Source organism: Artemia sp. Qi Xiang Cuo, chromosome 4 (assembly GCF_049724085.1).
Source record: "Artemia sp. Qi Xiang Cuo chromosome 4, ASM4972408v1, whole genome shotgun sequence".
NCBI lineage: Eukaryota > Metazoa > Arthropoda > Branchiopoda > Anostraca > Artemiidae > Artemia > Artemia sp. Qi Xiang Cuo.
Genome location: NC_142797.1, coordinates 81,753,939 through 81,776,530, shown reverse-complemented (window position 1 = coordinate 81,776,530; position 22,592 = coordinate 81,753,939). Strand labels below are relative to the sequence as shown.

At 33.5% G+C, this 22,592-nt stretch overlaps 1 protein-coding gene across 2 annotated transcripts in view; it reads right to left on the bottom strand.

Moving 5' to 3' along the window:
- The window catches only part of LOC148953508 (sarcalumenin), a 141,186-nt gene that overhangs the window by 3,839 nt on the left and 114,755 nt on the right, over positions 1-22,592 (bottom strand). For both annotated transcript variants that reach the window (XM_089088576.1, XM_089088577.1), the window contains 5 exons: positions 19,690-19,862; positions 17,353-17,544; positions 13,364-13,512; positions 5,888-6,002; positions 4,099-4,185 (listed from right to left, as the gene is read on the bottom strand). In XM_089088576.1, coding sequence (XP_088944702.1) covers positions 4,099-4,185; positions 5,888-6,002; positions 13,364-13,512; positions 17,353-17,544; positions 19,690-19,862 — 716 coding nt within the window. The remainder of the gene's footprint in view (positions 1-4,098; positions 4,186-5,887; positions 6,003-13,363; positions 13,513-17,352; positions 17,545-19,689; positions 19,863-22,592) is intronic.

Genomic DNA, 22,592 nt, shown 5'->3' with positions numbered 1-22,592 from the left:
AATGTTTTTCTTCTTCTGGCTGTTCTTGCGACGTAACCTGTTAGCACTGCTACTCCGGAAAGAAGTTTCTCAACGCTCAGAAGGCTCAAAACCTGGCTGAGAAATTAAACAGGAGAAGAACGATTGAGTGGCTTAGCCCTCCTTGCAGTCCATAGGGACGTTGACATCTGCCCAGACAAGGTCATTGACATTTTTGCAGGGAAGAAAAATCGTCGCCTGGATTTCGTTTTATAGATATTCGCCCTTACTTTTAGCTAAAAATAAAATAAAAAAAAAATATACTTGTACTATTTGGCTTCTTTTTGCGTTCTGTTTTTGCTATCTCAAAAAAAAAAATAGATTTTTTTATTTAACTTTTTGTAAATAATTGTATTTTTTTTGCGTTTCTAAAAAAAAAAAAAAAAAAAAAACCTTAAAGATACAAAAGTATGCCACGTGGACGCGGCCTCGTTCGCAAGGGCGGACTAACGTTCTCGAGCTAACGTAATTTTGCTCGAAGTTGTTAGACAAAGTCCACGGGAAAAAATCGGGTAAACCGCCCCCCCCCCCCGAACAAAAATCCTGGATACGGCCCTGCTGTGAAATAGTTATCGGAGAAGTTACACCTGCTAACCCCAGAAAATACGAAGAAGTGACGTCATATATAGACCAACAGTTCAGTCGCTTCAAAAATGGAAAAAAAGACACGAAAATATATGCAGAAAACAAAAAGGGACAGCAACAGTCCCTTTGTAACTAAGCTATGTTTACAGTACGTGTGATGATCATTGTTATTCACCTAATTGTTTACAAGCGTTTCAGCTAACGTGTGGCCGGATAAACATTTGTTTTATCTATTTGAGATTACATCCAGGAAAGTTAGGGCTAGCCGAATAAGTCGTTTAAGACAGGCTAGGACGCACCACAGATTTCCAATTCCTCAATACATAAAATTATATTTATTAATAGTTATACTAAGAAGAGACAGAACTTTGAAAAAAGACCTTTTGAAAACTCTTTATTGAACAAAATTTTCGGTACTTCTTGTATGAGCCAGTACACACTTAAGAAGGAAAGTTAGGATAATCCCAATGAAATATACCAAAACATAATGGAAATATAATACTTTAATTTATATAATAATATAATTCAGGCTACATATTTGCACATACGGGGGGGGGGATAAAGTATCCTAATTTTACCCCCACCCTCCCTAATGTGCAATCATATAGCCCTGATTATAAAAGCCCAATGCATTCTGTCACCCATCATTTGTGTTTGTGGCTATACAACTGGTTTTCTTAGATCTTACATTCAGCAAACTTTTTGAATGTGTACTGGCTAATACGAAAGTACTGAATTTTTTTATCGGCCTCTGCTTTTGTCCCTGACAAAGTGGTTCCTTTTCTTGTTAACGAAAATTCTATTTGTCAATAGCATGGAGGGGGGAAAAATGTGTTCCTTTTTTTAAAAGAAGATTCCATTTGTTAATAGGACGGAGGGGAGAAGGCTGTAAAAAAAATATATTTTGAAAGGTCGCAAAATGATTTTTATGGATCGATTGTTTTTGTGAGCATATTTTAGAAATTATACAAAACCCAATATAATCCCTGTAATGTTAGTTTTTGTGTTCTCTTGCTTTGCAAAAGGAAAACTTAAAGGAAATGATATAGACATGTTGAGTTTATTCAATTAGTTTCATATTGCCATTTCGTAACATACGTTACTTCGCGTAGTATACTAAATGGTCTATGGTTGGTCCGCTAAAAAGATTTAATTATTGATAAACCAGTTTGTAATCTTACGAACTTTATATAAACGAGTCTGATATGTCTATTGATCCTATGTGAAATTCCCATTAGAGGATATTTTTAAATAAAGGTTTACATGATTTCTACGGATGTTACTTTTTTAAGTAGCCTTAAGGGAGGGTGTTGATAAAGATCTCACGTAGAATTTAGTTATAGATTTTTTTATTTTCTCTGAAATAGATAAAGAATTCTGCTATGTTTCTTTTTATTTACAGTTTTTTTTCACATGCACAAAAAAATATTTCGAAACCCTGTTTTAAGGTCATGTTAATAAAGGTATTCGAAGCATACGCCATTTGCAAAAGCTCTAATTGTGTAGCGTAAAACCTAATAATATTAATACAAGAAGTATTTATACCTAATTATTTTAGGTAAGTATATTTTAAGTTTTTCTCTAATCCTGATTTTTTTACCCTTGTATTTAATAAAAAGAAATAACAAATTTTTTGTCGCGGAAAGCTATTAACTTCAAATTATTTCAGGTCCAAAATTCATTCTCAAGGAATTCTTCCAAAAATTTTTTTCTTTACAGTGAAAACAAAATAGGAAAAAATGTATATTTTTCAAACTATGAAGTTAAAAAAACAAAAGATAAAAAACATCCTACAAATTAAGTCAGAAGAACTTCTCCTTCTTCAAGCTATCTTGATTTGGAAGTATTTCGCCCTCCGACAAGCTATCTCGACTAGTAACGCCGTTAGGCGAGACAATACGGCACCAGGGTTGCCAACTCCCAACGTCTAAAGATAGTGCAAATCAATGCAAAAAAAAGCGAATTTTGCTCAAAAAGAGTGCAAGTCAAAAAATTTGCGCATCCCCTTTTCCTTCATACTCTCTGTGGTAAAAAAGAGTTTATTTCCCACTTAAAGTTTGCAAGTTGGCAACCCTGTTCCTTGGGTTAAATGTACTTTTGGCGAATATGCCAACTACTAACGTTTAAAACGGATGAAAACTGATACCCGAAAAGAGTGATTTTCACTCTTCCGTGTCCCCTGTGAGTTAAAAAAGAGTGAATTTCACATGAAAAGTTTGCAAGTTGGCAACCCTGTACGGCATCCATAAAGGAACACAGAAGGGTCAAATAATTACCGGGTTCTCGATTAAAAACTTTACCAGACGCTACACATTCGCTTGGAATAACCTCATGAATGAGATTACCTGAGAAAACTCGTCGAGTGATTCCTTTAAAAGAAACTTCTATAGACAATCCTAGGAAAATAAATCTCACTAAAAAGTTGACTAGTGGAATATAAGGCCCTATTTTTTTTTTTAGTGGCCAGTTCCTATGAATGATGTCAGAAAAAATGATAAAAAGATTTGTCCGTGTGGAAGCTATGTGGGGACGAACGGCTATTTGTAAAAGTTGTAGAATTGTTAATGCAACAGTCAAAATCTTTGTGAAGTTATTGATTTATGAATTAGTAAAATGTTTTCTTAATTGGGCACTTGCAAGCCAAAGAGCCTATTTGTGAAGTTTCTTTTGTGAAGACGAGAAAAAAATGTTTTGCCTTCTTCACCCAAACGCAAAATTATCAGTCTGCTTACCCCCCCCCCCCAAAAAAAAGAAGGTTTTTCTTATTTTCAGTTTGGTTCCCAGCTGTGGATCAAAACAAGGTATACCAGTTGGGTTCCATGATCGGAAACCAACTGGAGTCTCGTTTTAAAAGTATACCGGAGCAATACTGGCTTTAGCTACTCGTTGAATAATTTTGCGTGGTTGAGCAAATGTTACGAACGCTTACCAACAATATAAAGAAAGATATTTTTCCCGAGTCAGCCAAATTGACATTAAAGTAACCTAACCCAGAATATCACAACCTTCTTTACAATCAGTTCTGAATGGGAATGTTACGTTTTTTGCTCTTAAATAAGCTGAATTTCTAATGTATTTCACTGCTACAAACTTCACATAATTCGATCAAAACCTCTTCACAAAATTCCACTAAAACACCACTGTTTAGTTACTTGTGCTTTATCAAATAGTGCATTACATACTGAGTGTGTTCTTTCTACTTTTAAAGTTCTCTGTCCTTGTTATAAACACAATTTTATTGCCAGTGTTCCCACCAATTTTTAGACAAATAAATTTAGGCCAATAGCATTTTAGCGAATTATAAGCAGAAAGAGAGACACATTTTTTCCTTTTTTTGAGGAAGGGAGCTCTACTTGGAACTAGCCTTTTTATCAAAGAAATGGTCAGAATGGTAGTTCCGCCTACCGGATCGCTATTTCTTAACACAAAGACCTTACTTTAGCGTTAAAAAACTAATTTCTAATTAAAACAATTTAATCTCATTCTCAACTTTACCTTTTCCTTATTTCCAAAATATCCTTTGTGATTAAAGAAAGTGGTCAAATAACAGTCCACCATCTTTGCATGATTGCGAACACGAACCTTAAATAGAAAAGTAATTAAGTTAATTCCATAAGGCTTTATTAATTAAGAAAATCTAAATTTTTGAAGCTATATTATTTTGAAATTGGTTTATCTAAAAAATATCAGCTAGTCAAAGAGCTAAACTCTAAAGCATCAAATTTTAAAAAAGATAAATTCAGTCTCTCAATAAGTACTAGACTTGAGGGTTGCCATTCGAGCCAGGGTCACGCCAAAAAATTTTTAGAGTAGGCGTTAAAACAATCGTATAAAATGCTTAAAATATTATTTTTTAAGCGTAATTTAGCATCCCCACATAAATATATAGTTAAGATATAGTTTAGGGGATATTTATGGGTATGATTCAAACTAAAATAATGGTTCAAAGACCAAGCTGGGAAAAGGAAAATTAGCAGCCTTCGGATCCAAGTGGCAACATTTTATTTAGGAAAAGTGGTTTTCACGGCAAAATCGTGCTCAGCTACAGAAATTTATGTAGATATTTAAATTTTATTTTTAGATACAACTACTACTACTAAAAACTTATTCCTCTGTTAAGCAGCGTTGTCAATGGTTTGAAGTAAAGTATTCCAGGTTTTCTCATTAAAATTGTGCCGCGAAAGAATAATTCGTCCCAACTGAACAGCCAATTAAAATCTACCGTAACAGGAGAATGTTTTCGATAATCTAAAACTTGAACAAACATCAAAGTAAAAAAGGAGCAAGTGCATTCAAACTGTACAGTTAAGTTTGTATAGTAAAAAGAAAAAAATATATATAAATGGACCATATTTGTACCGGGACCTCCAAATTGTACCAAAATGGACAGTTGCAGTACAACTGTGCCGCATTGGCAACGCTGATGTTAAGCTGCTAGAGACATCCACGCTGTTGAACAACCCCCTTTCATTGCTTCCTTTTTGAACGTAGTACTTTACCCAATTGCCAAAAAAATACTGGAAGAATCTTACATTCTCGACTGGAAGTTTTATTTTGCGCTCTCAAAATGACGATTTCAGCCTCCATTCGAGAAAATATGAAACCCCACAGGCAAAAAAAAGAAAATAGAAAAATTAATCTTGAAATGGAAAAAAAGGAAAAAGTCTATGGAAAAAGTATTCCAGTATTCCCCTTCCCTTCATCCTTGGAAACATTTCTACCTATGCCCTTGGATATAAGAATGTAAATAAATCTTAGGTTGGAACAGAAAATAAGAGAAATAGATCATTATCTTTGACACAAATAGGTCAGATAAATACTTATAATCCAACAGATCACTTATTAATTATCTGATCATAAGGACTATTTGATTTCTTCTAAAAAATCTTAAAATTATGAATTTGATACACACGAGGCTCATAAAAGTTTGTATTTTTTAATAAACATGAATTATTTATTTTCATAGACATCTCATAATTCAGAGATATTACCTTTAACATTCGGTAGTTTTTCAGCTAAAGTACGACCAGTGGCGTCAATTCATGAAAATTTAGAGGGGGTGGCAAAATGTATTTTTCAAAATCTAGGGTGCGGGCAAATTTGTCATTTTCCATTTTTTTTTCAATGAAAGTACAAAAAAGACATTTTCAATGCAAATATCCCTTGAAAAGATATTTTGAAAAACACAGGGGGACAATCACCCCCTCCCCATGTACTCCCTTCAATTGACTTCACTGGGTACAACATTGCACTTTAGCTTTTGGAAATAAGAAAAAATACTCACGGCGTGACGTCTTGCCTCAGCTATTGTATTTTCAACAATATTGTCAACTGCTTCGCGGATGTCATTCAGCATATTTTCTTCATGGGCCGCCAATAGACGCCGAGGAGATTCAATGCTAGAAATAAAGGTGTAAAAGGAGTGAAAAAAAGAAGATTATATTCACACCCACAAATGCGTTGCGGAAAACCCAATGAGATGCAAATTCCAAACCATGCTGCCAAACGGTGAAACCGCTGAGTTAATGCACGTAAAAAAAATTAACAAGATTATTTCTTAAGCCACAGTTGCCTGTCATGTCATAAAGAAAAACAAACAAAATGTTGTTTTAAGGTCAAACGGAAATACTGAAAAAAGAAAGTGAATATTTCGAAAGGACGACCCCTCTCTTCTTCAGCGCGAAAAAAAAGTGTTTAAGGAAAATACCAAAAAAAGAATGAAAAAACCAAATGTTGAGAGTCAATGTGAATAAAAAAACAATGAAAAATCAAAATTAAAAGATGAACAAAATTCAATGAAAGCCAAAATTAAATGTTTTGGTTAAAATTATTAGCCAAAATTTACATATATATATATATATATATATATATATATATATATATATATATATATATATATATATATATATATATATATATATATATATATATATATATATATATATATATATATATATATATATGCAAAGGCTACTGAACTTTTTTTAAGAACCACTACGAACAAATAAATTTTGTTGAGTCTAGAAATATCTGGACTTTTGTACCTGTTTTTTTTTTCACTGTCTAAATAAATGGATTTATTCCCATTTGAAAATTTATTTATTTGTCATAGAAGCAGTGTGGTCTAAGAGAAGAACACCTAGTTTAAGGTGTTATGTCAAAAATTAAGAACTACTAGTGATTCCTCCCCAGGCTTATCTCCCTTTGTTATTTAAAAATATATTTTGGAATTTAGTCAGGTCTTAGCGTATGGTCTCTTTTTAGAAAAATACAGTGGTCTCTATTGAGTGAATCACATCATTAATTGAAAAATTTGTTTCTCTTATGGTTTTTCCGTAGGTCTTCTGGGCCAAGTGGTACTTTTTAAGGCCAGGGTTACCTTTGTAATAAACTACAAAATGAAACTTGATAGCTAGAGATGGCATTTTGTGAGCTCCAAGTTCTCTTTTTTCTACAGTCCACTTACCTTTTAATATTTTGGGTTCAATTTTTTGAGCGCGCGGGTTCTGAAGACGAACAAACGAGTATACAGTGAGACAAGCAGGTGTTTCACCTTACAACGCAATATGTAGCGGTTTTCTCCAGATCTGTGCTCAGCATAAATATTATCCAAGGCCTAGTGATTTATCAATATTCTTGTGATTTTTCATGTTGCCTAAACAAACAAAACCCACTAAATCAGCAAATAAATCTCTAGATTATACTAAAGTCTAGTGATTAGTTTTTCACCGGGCAGCAACCCTGATATTATCTATCAGAAGTTAAGAATTATGATAGCTCAGCAAATTCGGTTTTAGGAGAACCTTTGTTGTCATTGAATACATAAAAATCACTTCAGCTTTCTAAAGAGCTTTCAAAGTTCTTTTGCATCAGAATTCACTAACTAAAACACGAACTCAAGGAAACAGTATTTATTGCTACTCTCACGGAAAAGTTGTTCTTTGTTTTGATGAATTCGTACCTTTTCATCAAAACAAACTTTTAATAGTAACTTGTTACAATATTCAGGCAACTGAAGCATACTTTGACTTACTTAAATAGCCTCCATAGGTTATTATTATTTTTTGATAGGTTCGTTCCTGTCTGACCTGGGGCACCCATTATTTTTGTCATTCCTTTCTTTTCACCTTTTCTTTTCTTACCTTTCCCTTTATTTTTCCCATCCCTTTCTTTTCTTCAGCATTTTTTGATGAAGTTGTCGACTAATTATGCAAAACAGGCTTTGTCCGTCCCGAAGATAGAAGCCTAGATTTTATTCAGTGTTTTCCGGAAAAATCAGAGATCAGACCAAGCAAAAAAACATCGACAATAAGAAATACAATAGGAAATTCTGTTCACAAGACAGTGGAATTCTATATTTGAATGAACATTTCAATCCTATGTCGACACGCCATCCTCAGCAAATAAATATATAATAGAAAAGAGACTTACATTAAAATACGACCATTAGAACTAAAGTAGTTTCAATGAAACTATTCATTAAAATAGTTTCATTCGAAGTTCAACCTAGTGGCTTGGTTGAACTTCACTGAAGTAAGGAGGCTGGGACTGTTTGCAAAAATTTTTCGATTTAGTTTTAATGGTCATATTTTAACGTCCTCAACAGAACATAAATATATATATATATATATATATATATATATATATATATATATATATATATATATATATATATATATATATATATATATATATATATATATATATATATATATATATATATATATATATATATATATATATATATATATATATATATATATATATATATATATATATATATATATATATATATATATATATATATATATATATATATATATATATATATATATATATATATATATATATATATATATATATATATATATATATATATATATATATATATATATATATATATATATATATATATATATATATATATATATATATATATTTATGTTCTGTTGAGGACGTTAAAATATGACCATTAAAACTAAATCGAAAAATTTTGCAAACAGTCCCAGCCTCCTTACTTCAGTGAAGTTCAACCAAGCCACTAGGTTGAACTTCGAATGAAACTATTTTAATGAATAGTTTCATTGAAACTACTTTAGTTCTAATGGTCGTATTTTAATGTAAGTCTCTTTTCTATTATATATTTATTTGCTGAGGATGGCGTGTCGACCTAGGATTGAAATGTTCATTCAAATATAGAATTCCACTGTCTTGTGAACAGAATTTCCTATTGTATTTCTTATTGTCGATGTTTTTTTGCTTGGTCTGATCTCTTGATTTTTCCGGAAAACACTGAATAAAATCTAGGCTTCTATCTTCGGGACGGACAAAGCTTGTTTTGCATAATTAGTCGACAACTTCATCAAAAAATGCTGAAGAAAAGAAAGGGATGGGAAAAATAAAGGGAAAGGTAAGAAAAGAAAGGTGAAAAGAAGGAATGACAAAAATAATGGGTGCCGCCAGGTCAGACAGGTACGAACCTATCAAAAAATAATAATAACCTATGGAAGGCTATTTAAGTAAGTCAAAGTATGCTTCAGTTCCTGAATATTGTAACAAGTTACTATTAAATAGTATATATATATATATATATATATATATATATATATATATATATATATATATATATATATATATATATATATATATATATATATATATATATATATATATATATATATATATATATATATATATATATATATATATATATATATATATATATATATATATATATATATATATATATATATATATATATATATATATATATATATATATGTGTGTGTGTGTGTGTGTGTGTGTGTGTGTGTGTGTGTGTGTGTATATATATATATATATATATATATATATATATATATATATATATATATATATATATATATATGTTCTGTTGAGGACGGCCCTTGGACATAGGGTCGAAATATTCATTAAAATATATAAGTCCATTGTCTTGCTAATATTCATTAAAATATAGAAGTCCACTGTCTTGCAAAAAGAATTCCCAATTGTTCTCCTTGTTGTTGATCTTTATAGATCCAGCCATGAATATTATCAAGGAGGCACACTTGTGCCTCTATAAAGAGGCGACCCACCACAATGTTAAGTGATTTCCGGTCCTAGCGGTCGCAGAGAGACAGCGGTAATCGCATTTTGTAGCCCAAGCTCAGACTAAGAAACGTGCAAAATTTCACACCCCTCCGAATTTATCTTCATGGGTAAAAGTGGGCCGGAAGTTTCGAACTTCCGACCACAGCCCCCCTTTAACGCTGTCAGATTGGGTTAAAATTTAGAGACTGAGCTTTTCTCGGGTCTGGGAGCTCATCCTTGAAATTTCAGTTTAATCTAATTTCCCCTTCCATGTTGTTCAAAAACCAAAGCTCACCACTTAAAGTTCAAAAATTTGTTTTTCTTGTTAGCCATGCCTACAAGCCACATCTGGCAATTGATCCGGGTGAATGGGGACTCATTCGAAGCAGAATTCGACCTGTTAGGGCCTTTTGATATTTTCAGACCGAAAAAATTATCCCCCGAATTTACATTTACGAAAAACCTCGTTTTCCTATAAGAGTCCATGTTAATTTTTCCCACCACAGCCCCCCTTTAACGTTGTTCGATCGGGCTGAAATTTAGAGGATAAGCTTTCCTGGGGCCTGGGAGCTTATCCTTGAAATTTCAGCTCAATCTGATCACTCCTTCTCTGTTTTCCAAAAACCAAATATCAAGTTTTGTGGGGATTTACTTGCGTCAAAAATAGATTCCACTTACTAAAAAACAATTACAATTGTGTCTCTTTAGTACAACGGTCGATACTTCTGACTGTCAGGCGGAAGACCCGGGTTCGATTCACCGTCAGAGGAAATTTTTTACATACTGAATTTAAAGTTTAAAAAAGAAATTCAGTTTCTTTTTTAAATTATTTGAAAAAAATTACGTTTTCTAAAGAGTTAAAGAGGCTGAGTTACAAGGTCGACACTTAAAACACCCTGTCGAGAAAGAAAAGAATAATATACAATCATCTAACAGTTAGTCAAGCAATAATAAGTAATAAACTGTACAAAAACGTGCAGAAAATATTTGAAAAAAACTACGTTTTCTAAAGAGTTAAAGAGGCTGAGTCACAAGTTCGAATCTTAAAATGTACAGGGATTAGAAGGTACAGTTGGGGGGCTGCCGTCCCCCAAACCCCCCACTTTCGCAGCCTTTAAATAAAAAAAAAATTTAAACTGAAAGTAAGGAGCGACATTAAAACTTAAAACGAACAGAAATTATTCCGTATAAGAAAGGGGCTGTGCCCTCCTCAACGCCTCTCTCTTTACGCTAAAGTTTGACTTTCTCACAACTCTTTTTTTTAAACAATAAAAACTTTAGCGTAAAGAGCGAATCGTTGAGGAGGGCACAGCCCCTTTCATATACGGAATAATTTCTGTTCGTTTTAAGTTTTAATGTCGCTCCTTACTTTCAGTTAAAAAAAAAAATATTTAAAGGATGCGAAAGCGGGGGTTTGGGGGGGCGGCCGCCCCCCAACTGTACCTTCTAATCCCTGTACGTTTTAAGGTTCGAACTTGCGACTCAGCCTCTTTAACTCTTTAGAAAACGTAGTTTTTTTCAAATAATTTTACTAAGAAACCGTTTTTCTTTCAGGTTGGCTGGTTTTAATTCTTTCCGCTTGTACCGCTTCAAACTCAATATACAATCAACGTTACTTATCTACGTAACAAGTTTAGTTATATCTTCTTCATAAAATATCGCCGCCAAGAATTTAAAGTGAGCTGCTCCTCCTGTTAGGAGTAAGGAGCTGCTTCAGTTCAGAAAAATATTAAAGGCACGGTACATTTTTTGTTGTTCATATTATTGACTTACGAATAAAGTAAACATACCACTCGATCCCTTTTTTTATGCTCTTTCCAAATATAATAATCATTTTTGTCGGAAATGAATTTTACCCCCGCCCCATATATATATATACCAATTCAGGGTATATATTTAAACATTAGGGGGGGGGGGGTAAATTTTTCTTTCTGATGTAAATGAGAGGTAAGTTTAGACTCCCACCCCCCCCTAATGTGGAAATATATACTCTGAATTGGTATATATATGGGGCGGGGGTAAAATTCATTTCCGACAAAAATGATTATTATATTTGGAACGAGCATAAAAAAAGGGATCGAGTGGTATGTTTACTTTATTCGTAAGTCAATAATATGAACAACAAAAATTTACCAAAGGCACTTGGCACTAAGTTACGACTATATGTTGGATGTGCCAAAATGCCCCATTTAAACCACCCAGAGAGCTGTTGAGCTGTACGAGCACTGTGAGGACATTATCATAGATCAGAACAATTCCGGAAGTCGGCATTCCTCTTCCTCTATTTTCAGTAGCTCTTTGTAGGCGTGATATAGCTTCATAGTGAGAATCTGTAGCAATTTTGGTTAAATTTCACAAGCAAAACAGCATTTAGTCCTTAAATGCTGTTTTGTCATAAACTTACAGTTTTGGAATGTTTATATTTGTGGGGTTGTCTGAGTAATTTTTGGGTGCCAGTTCTTGTGATTTCTATTGTCAGTGTCCTGTCTGTAGCAATTCATTGTCATTTTCGTTATCATTTCATTTCAGGTTTCTCATATTGAACCGGGTTTCACCACCTACTTTCCCGGTACTTGAAAGAGAACTTGGGGGGCAATATATCCAACTTGCGAAGAACTCAAAGAAATTGTCAAAACTTGCTTCAAACCATGGATAGTGAAATTTTATAAAGCGATTATTGCAAAACTTATTCACAGAAATGAAAAATATCTCAATTGTCAAAGTGGTCATATAGAGGATTATCATTAATTGCTCACTAGTTTCGGTTATAAAATCATTTTTTTAGTATTCATTTGTTCTTGCAGGTAAAAGAAAATCCATGGAGATCTTAACGAAGGATACATGGACATACACACATAAGAACCTAGAAAATATATGAACATACATAAAAAATAAAAATAATGAGATATTGAGGCTCTACTGATAAGACAATCAGTTAGGCTTAAATAAAATAAAACTGTTTTGTCAAAAAAGTTTTGAAATCAACTTGAAGATATATGTTACATCATTTTATATGTAGTTTTCAGGATACAAACAAAATATTTAAAATCACAGAATGTAAACTTTCATTCAAGGCAACATAAGTCGTTGGGCTGTGTTACAATTTTAAGCCTCACCATAGTGTGGCGCGGTACATGTGTGAATACAAATTTAAAGTAATTCAGGCAGTTGTCAAAAATAATTCGTGGGGAAAGATATTTGAGCTCAGTGCGTAGACATGAATTGCAAAAACTTGACATTTATAACGAAGGGTGACCCCTTCCCGCCACTTGGCGTACATATAATAAAGCCACGTGTGCTGCACTGGCACTTCATGCGCGGCAAAGTTTTGACAATCTTGACACAGTACCCAAAACGCTTGGAAAAACACACCACAGTTGGTATATTTTCGACAAGCTTGAGAAATGCCTCCTGGTATAGTTACGTGATTTCTTGAACTTGGCTACTCCTCGCTCTAAATATCGAGAAATGACCATATTAGCTACAGTATACCACAATACTAGGCCTATATTTACCGGTTCGCATATTTGTTTGTTATAGTAATTAATCCTAGCGGTAAATCGGTCATCTTTCTTGATAGTCTTTCAACGATTTTAGATGGATTATCCAATTATAAAAAAAGTGTAATAAAGTTTCAATGCTCTAGAAGTTCGTGGTACTCATATCTTACTTGTAAGGTTTGGACCAGAATGAACCAGCATAAACAACGGGTGGCAAGGGCGAGGCCAAAAGAGGACTTAACTGCCACATTAAGTTGTTCTGTATTAGCAGAAGTTCTTCTTGTGACACTGTATCAGCTTTGTTCAATAGTACACGAACCTGAAAGTAAAGTTTTGTAGCTCAATAGGAAGCAAATATTTAAAAAAAACATTAATGGAAAATACCTATACCTTTTTCATTATGTAATTGAGATTAGCTCTTTGAGATAACCTAATTTCTTATTCACCAGGCTACAAAGGCCGGTTAAAACAGATAACTTCTCAAAGTTTCTATTTTTTTGCTCTAAGGTCTTGGCTCTCAGACATTAATCCAGCTGTCACCAAAAACAATTTTCAGTCTATAATAATGTTTGTCTATATATTTTCTAGACTAAATAATAGTCCATACAATATTCAGTCACCAAAAATAATTCTTCATTCTTGCTACAAAATCATTTAGTATAGTTGACCCGTCTTTCTGTCAATAGGAATTGAGAGGCAGGAGGAGTTAGTGATGTTCGACGTACGCTTTTTAGAATATATTATGATAGCCTATTGTTAACGTATGTTAACAAACCCTTTTTATCCATCAACAAAAAAAAAACATGGCCTGAAGAGGCAGGCTTCCAAACAGCTCATTATTTCTTGTCGTAGCCTTGACAAAAACGAGTTGAAATGCCGAAGCATTTCAAAAATAACTTGCTATTAAACAGTTCATGGTAACGAACTGTAAGTAAGGAGCGACCCGGCTCAATAGTAACCGAAACTCTAAAATACGGGATTTTGATACCAATAGATACATCAAAAGAATCAGATTTTAATGTTGATTTCAAATATATAAGTTTCATCTAGTATCCAACCCATCAGAAGCTACGCGTCTGAGAAAACTTGGCTGATTTCCGAAAAAAGAAAGAAAGTACCAATTTCCCTTATGGAAATTTTCTGACATTACTCTAATTGCTGATTTTCTCTATTTCCATTCTTTTTACTTGTGGTATAGAATAAATTATAATTAACAAATTGACGACAATATAGTTGTGTATGACCATTTGAAGTATCAAAAATAAGTAAGGAGGAACGATTTTTAAATCTGTTTGGTAAGATTCAAGTGGCTCTTTTGTATCCGGGTCGGGTAACTTAGGATCCAAAGTCAGGAGAGAAGCCTGCTAATTTATATGCACAAGAAATTTAAAGGTATATGAAAAATAGTATTGCGATTGCTAATTTTTGTACTCAGGAAATCAATAACATAATGTAGATGGTGTGATAGTGCCTCCGTGTATACAGGGTACCAGTGTGGTCATTCTTTGCTCAAACTGCTGCGATAGGAAAACAGAAAAGAGCAGTATGCATATCAAATTGTGAACAAATCACTTTTGATTTTTTATCTCCACTAACTCTCCCCCCAAACAGAGGTGATAAAGGGGGGGGGGGGATTCAGGGGGCCATTGCTCCCCTAGACTTTGAAAATTACCGTGATGTCAACGCTAATCCCTGTTTTAGATTTGTTTGCTCAATGTCTTTTTTTTTGGCATCTTCATTAAAAAAAAACAAAAAAAAATCCTTGCCCCCCCCCTTCACATTTTCGTGAATTGGCGCTGATGTCCCCAAACCTCGCTAGAACCAAAATATAAAGTCATAATAATTAAATCTTCATTTTGGCCAGAATGTACCGATGATTACTCTACCTTATATACAAGGCGACACTATCATCCCATCTATATGGGGGGGGGGGTCCAAAGTGGACCTTGCTTTATATTTAATGGGTTTGCAATTAGAAAGCTGCTTTCCTGACCTTAGATGCCTATGGGTCTCGAGATTAGCACTACCTCCATTTCCGAGGTAAGAGGAAGAGAGTTTCCATTTCCGAGGTAAGAGGTGTAGAGGAAGTTTACAACCGAATCAACATTTTAAACTCCGATCTCAATCATCTTTCTATTAAATACCTCAATCAGTTTTCTTTTAATGAGCTTTTGAAGCAAAAGGAGAAGTCTCTAATATATAAAAATTTTAGGGGCTGAGCCTTCAGCAAACTATTTTCAAATTATGGTTCATGGTGAAGAAGAAGAACAAATTGATGGAACTCAATTGGCAGCTGACTTCACTTTTGCTGGCCTACAAAAATTTGGCCAGGCATTCATCGACAGACTTAGAGGGAAAAGGCTACCCAATAAGCTACTGCAGAAGGCAAGTTGTCAGCAGCTTAAGCTGTTTTATTTATTATCTAACTAAAACAATAAAATCAGTTTTTACTATTTTTCCGCTCTTGCTTTAAAATATTCAGTGTCGGTATTCGTTGAAAAATTGTCGCTTTGTTATTTGCTTAAAAGTTTATTAAAAAAATGGTACAAGTAATCTGTAAATTGATTTTTTTTTTTTTTTTTTTTTTTTTTTTTTTTTTTTTTACTTTGTATAAAATTAGTTTCACCACAATACTGTAAATATCACCTTATTCCTATAAATAAAAACCTGATTCCATATCATAATGTGGTGAAAAATATTTTTTCAAAACTAATTTCGAAAAATAACCTAATCAGAGACAAATTTATACAGATGATTCTGCCCATAGTGAGAGAATTGGAGCAGCTTCATACATTCCATCAGTGCAGGGGTGGCAGTTGCCCCCTCCCCCCCAGTAATGTGGTGAGAGAAAATTTGTTTTTTGGGAATACTAAGTAGTGGCTTATGGTATATCCCTTCTTACAAGGGTGTTAGTTTAAAAAATTGTATGGGGGGAATGTATTTTTCAAATCTAGGGAAGACAATTTTGCTGTTATTCGATTTGTATTTCCTTACAACTCCGAACAACTCCGAGTGAAAAGGCTAGAAAATATATTTGGATTGGAGCACCTTAGGACAATGTTCATCTCCAATGAGATCCCAATTTCAAATTTAATCCTATATGAAATTGATTGATGTAGTCAATATGATTTTTTTTGGCAAATATTGTCGAGATCCACGCTCTAGTCGCTCTATATGTCGCCTGAATCACGCTCTAGCATAACTTATTGGCTCGGAGCAAAGTATTTTGGCTCGGAGCGATTAAGTAGTACAGCACTTTGCGTCTAGTGGCGCTGAGGTACGCGGGGTCACTTTTGGAGAGTTATGTCAGTACTTGTTCCGTAGGTGATTATACTTTGGTATAGCCTTAAAAAGCGGGGTTGAATCACACTCTTCGTACAGCCAACTGTTTCAAATACTTCACTGTTACAGTTTGTCGGGTACCCAAAACAATTCGTCGACAATTTCTCTGAAAAACATCTGGCAAATCTTTCTCTGTTTTTCGGAGTAACCCTGCTTCAGAACCATATTTGACCACTGTCATCACTGTAGCCTCCTACTATATGAAACTATAAATAATAACTGAAAAAGAAAATGATGATAAACTTTGTATCATGAGGCATATTTTCTTTCACTCACAATGCTAGAGTGGTGAGTCTATAGTGAAAAATTAGTCCTAAGGAGTAAAATTAAATAAAGAAAAAACAAGTTTTTTTGACTGAAAGTAAGGAGCGACGTTAAAACTTAAAACGAACAGAAATTATTCCGTATATGAAAGGGATGAGAAGGGATCTGGAAATGAAAGGGATCTGGATGAGAATGCATTTGAGAACAAAAAGATTAAAGACTTGATTGATAATTATAGTGTATTAAAGAACAGTGATGTTTTAGTTATTATTTTAAAAATCACCCTCAAATGGCAGAATATTTTTCTGATCTGTTACGCAAAGCACGATTCTAGGATTAAAACAGAACTTAATTCAAATTATAGGAAGTTTTGTGAGGGTGAAGGGAAATTTTTTCATTTTAAACTTCACACAGAAACGACCCAAATATTTGTTCATATACTTTTTTCCATTTGTTGGGCATTAAATCCGGCTGCACAAGTAAAATTTACTACTCTCAGAGCCTATCTTTTCTGAAAAAGCTATCCGTGCAGAAAAACAGAAAAATTCCGTACCTGGTTTTGTCTGCCTTTTAATTGATCGAATAAAGCTTCGTGTTCAAGTCCCATATCAAGCTTTGTTGGGTCGTACACAACAAAGATTAGATCAGCTCTATCAACAAACCACTGGACAACGTCGTTGAATGGATATGGACGGTCAACTTCTCTGCGCATTTCAAGAATGCCTGGAATCTCCACAATATTTGCCTAAAAAGAAATTGACAATTGACAAAAAAATAGGCAAAAAAAGACACTGAATTTTTTTTTTGTCAATTGACAAAATTGACAAAAAAAGTTAATCAATCTGGCTGACTAAATTAAATGTAGAATTTGGACTGTTATTGAAATAAGGTACTGCAATCAATATTAACATAATATAAGGTGCTGAATCTTGACATTGTCTGCCTAAGAAAATTATACTGAGAATATTATCAATCTTATTGAATAGAGTGAGTTTAGGAATTTCTCAAATTTTCAAACTAAAAAAAATTTTATTATCAAACGCCTTACGTGCTCATTGTGATCGGTGGCAATTATTGCCACATTAAAAGATAGCCGTTACCACATAACCTTTGTCATGCAAATTTATACGCAACTGAACAAAACATATTAACTAAATAATGAAATTCGAAATAACATAAACAGAGTCAAACTAAAAGCTAAAATATTTGAAATTCTAACCTTCTAAGTTCTAAAAATTCTAAATTTCTACAGATTTACGTGCCATTGAACAAAAAATATTAAGTAAACAATACAAATCGAAATAACAAAAACAGAGTGAAACAAAAACCCAAAATGTATAAAATATATAAATTTTCAAATATTTAAAATTCTAGCTCTCTAAAAAAAATAATAAGTAAAAATTCTTGGTACTCCTTTAGTATACCTACTCTTTCATATACTGCTAGTTTGGTTAATGCTAATGAAATAAAATAAATAGGATGACTATATAATAGTTTAGAAACAAATTTGGGCTATACATTGGGACATTAGGGGGGGGGGGCAAAGTATATCATATACTAAATACGTAACCTAACCTAGGTACCTCCCCCCCAAAAAAAAAACAACAAAACAACAAAAAACAACACTTTAAATATCGTAGGCCTATATGCAATTAAAACCACGCTATACATTGTATTTCTCTACAGTTGTGTGTTGAATCATCCCGTAAAAACGGGTTTTTCATCACGTCTCCAGTTTGAGATATATAAAAGAGTAGGTATACTAAAGGAGTACCAAATTCTTTAAAAACGGCAACTCATAAAAGGAAAAATAAACTAAGAACAACTATTTAGACAATAATTGACGAGCGAGTGTAGCATCAAAACCTTGACGAACGAGAGAACGAAAATATTGGCGTAATGCATTTGTCGCGCTGTTACCGCCTGAATGTTAGGTACCAGTTCAGCTATTTGTCACCGAAGCCGTTGACGAGAAGGGCGATGCTCAGGGGCGAAAAGTTCACGAAGTCGTGGATTTGCCAAAATACCGACATCAAACTTGAAACACAATTCATCTCGGCGTGCCGAAAATGTTGTAAGGCATTGTCCCAAGGTACTGCGGTCCGTTTTAAAGTTATCTAATGTGCTGGATCTCGACAATATTTGCCAAAAAAAATCATATTGACTACATCAATCAATTTCATATAGGATTAAATTTGAAATTGGGATCTCATTGGAGATGAACATTGTCCTAAGGTGCTCCAATCCAAATATATTTTCTAGCCTTTTCACTCGGAGTTGTTCGGAGTTGTAAGGAAATACAAATCGAATAACAGCAAAATTGTCTTCCCTAGATTTGAAAAATACATTCCCCCCATACAATTTTGTAAACTAACATCCTTGTAAGAAGGGATATACCATAAGCCACTACTTAGTATTCCCAAAAAACAAATTTTCTCTCTCCACATTACTGGGGGGAGGGGGCAACTGCCACCCCTGTACTGATGGAATGTATGAAGCTGCTCCACTTCTCTCACCATGGACAGATTCATCTGTATAAATTTGTCTCTGATTAGGGTATTTTTCGAAATTAGTTTTGAAAAATATTTTTCACCACATGATGATATGGAGTCAGGTTTTTAGTTATAGGAATAAGGTGATATTTACAGTATTGTGGTGAAACTAATTTTATACAAAGTAAAAAAAAAAAAAAAAAAAAAAAAAAAAAAAATCAATTTACAGCTTACTTGTACCATTTTTTTCATAAACTGTTAAGCAAATAACAAAGCGACAATTTTTCAACGAATACCGACACTGAATATTTTAAAGCAAGAGCGGAAAAATAGTAAAAACTGATTTTATTGTTTTAGTTAGATAATAAATAAAACAGCTTAAGCTGCTGACAACTTGCCTTCTGCAGTAGCTTATTGGGTAGCCTTTTCCCTCTAAGTCTGTCGATGAATGCCTGGCCAAATTTTTGTAGGCCAGCAAAAGTGAAGTCAGCTGCCAATTGAGTTCCATCAATTTGTTCTTCTTCTTCACCATGAACCATAATTTGAAAATAGTTTGCTGAAGGCTCAGCCCCTAAAATTTTTATATATTAGAGACTTCTCCTTTTGCTTCAAAAGCTCATTAAAAGAAAACTGATTGAGGTATTTAATAGAAAGATGATTGAGATCGGAGTTTAAAATGTTGATTCGGTTGTAAACTTCCTCTACACCTCTTACCTCGGAAATGGAAACTCTCTTCCTCTTACCTCGGAAATGGAGGTAGTGCTAATCTCGAGACCCATAGGCATCTAAGGTCAGGAAAGCAGCTTTCTAATTGCAAACCCATTAAATATAAAGCAAGGTCCACTTTGGACCCCCCCCCCCCATATAGATGGGATGATAGTGTCGCCTTGTATATAAGGTAGAGTAATCATCGGTACATTCTGGCCAAAATGAAGATTTAATTATTATGACTTTATATTTTGGTTCTAGCGAGGTTTGGGGACATCAGCGCCAATTCACGAAAATGTGAAGGGGGGGGGGCAAGGATTTTTTTTTGTTTTTTTTTAATGAAGATGCCAAAAAAAAAGACATTGAGCAAACAAATCTAAAACAGGGATTAGCGTTGACATCACGGTAATTTTCAAAGTCTAGGGGAGCAATGGCCCCCTGAATCCCCCCTTCCCTTTATCACCTCTGTTTGGGGGGAGAGTTAGTGGAGATAAAAAATCAAAAGTGATTTGTTCACAATTTGATATGCATACTGCTCTTTTCTGTTTTCCTATCGCAGCAGTTTGAGCAAAGAATGACCACACTGGTACCCTGTATACACGGAGGCACTATCACACCATCTACATTATGTTATTGATTTCCTGAGTACAAAAATTAGCAATCGCAATACTATTTTTCATATACCTTTAAATTTCTTGTGCATATAAATTAGCAGGCTTCTCTCCTGACTTTGGATCCTAAGTTACCCGACCCGGATACAAAAGAGCCACTTGAATCTTACCAAACAGATTTAAAAATCGTTCCTCCTTACTTATTTTTGATACTTCAAATGGTCATACACAACTATATTGTCGTCAATTTGTTAATTATAATTTATTCTATACCACAAGTAAAAAGAATGGAAATAGAGAAAATCAGCAATTAGAGTAATGTCAGAAAATTTCCATAAGGGAAATTGGTACTTTTGTATCATCACGATTTGTACGGTGCTTTTTCAAATAATTTCACAAGAAATAATTTTTTTTTTGTAGAATTTGAATATGCAACCCGAATTTTTCTAACACCTACAGTTTTGCAAAATGACTTTTCAAGTCCACTTTTCGTTGAAATCTGGGACTTTCATAAAAAAATTGCAAGTATTTTTATTAATTTCAAAAATTTGATCATACTCTTTTTACAACATGCTATTTTTAGCATGTTGTAAACATAACGTTAAACATAACGGTTTTCCAAACGTTTCTGATCCTAACTTAAATGTTTGATATTTAAACCCTTTAAAATTTATCAGATAATAGCTGTGAAAGGTTCAAGTGGTTCCAATATTTTTGTCAGTCCGAAACAATTGCTATAATTTTTCGATTCCAGTGCAAAAAATTTGTATAAGATTTTAAAAGTTTAGGTTTCGAGACAAAGATGTTATTTTATTTCCTCGGAATTCATAATCGTTGGGTTTCTAAATTTCAGCTAATTTCAAATTTAAATTAAAAAGAAAACACTTTATTAAAAACAAATAATACTTAGAAAATAGGGGCCTGTTAATTTGAGAATGTGAACTTTGCAAGTAGAATCTTGATTTCAAGAGTCGTCTATGCTTTCTATGAATCACCGAGCTGAGAATTTTTCTGCATTCAAGATAAGTCAGGAAATGTAAAAATATATAGTGCCGGGAAAGACTTGTATATATTTGATTCTCTAATCATTTATTAGCTTAATCTAAGAAATTCTGGCGAGAATTCAATTCCTGCTTCCTCTTAATGCATCAAAGAACCATCCATTTTACAGGTTATTTCTTTTCGCACTCATTGTGATTCTCCCTGTTGCTTTTCTTTTAACTGCAGATTTCATTTACAATTCGATGTTATCATCCCTGTCGCTTCTATCCAGAGGCAGATTCTTTGTCCAGTATTTTCATTTGAGATCTGTAGTGATGCTTGTTCTCAGATGTCTACTAGCTGCACATCTTTATTGCACTTCATTTTCGTGCATTATTACGTCAGACATTTTCCCATGCCCTTTGCTTTATCTATTCGAATTTAACCAAAATCGTTTTCAAGAAACTTCGATTGAGCAAAGAAAATATGGCGTAAATTCAGTTCCTCCTTCCTCTTAATGCATCAAACAATCACCAGTTGTATAGAATTTGTTTTCGTCTTGAAATCATTATAATTCTCACTGTTATTTCTCTTCTAACCACAGATTTCATTTATGGTTCGATATATTCATTGTGGTGCTGCTTGTAATATGTCTTCTAGCCATGGATCGCATTTGCACTTCATTTTTGTGCACCATTGCTTCTAATTTTGGGATTTTCCATTGCCTCTGCCCTAAAAAATGTCAAAAATACGGATTGGTGTAATCATCGCTTTATTCTTTAGATTCAAGTCATAGGGTGGCAAATCAGCAATTTCAGTTGAGTTAAGAAATTCTACCGTGAATTCAATTCCTCCTTCTTGTTCATCCTTTACAAGTGTTAAAATAACACATACTTTATTCAATTATAATTTGTAACTGTCTGAAATATCTAAATTAACACAATAGCATAGTTATTGTGTTATTCTTTAGTTTTAAGTCACATTTTGGTTTGCAGTGCAAT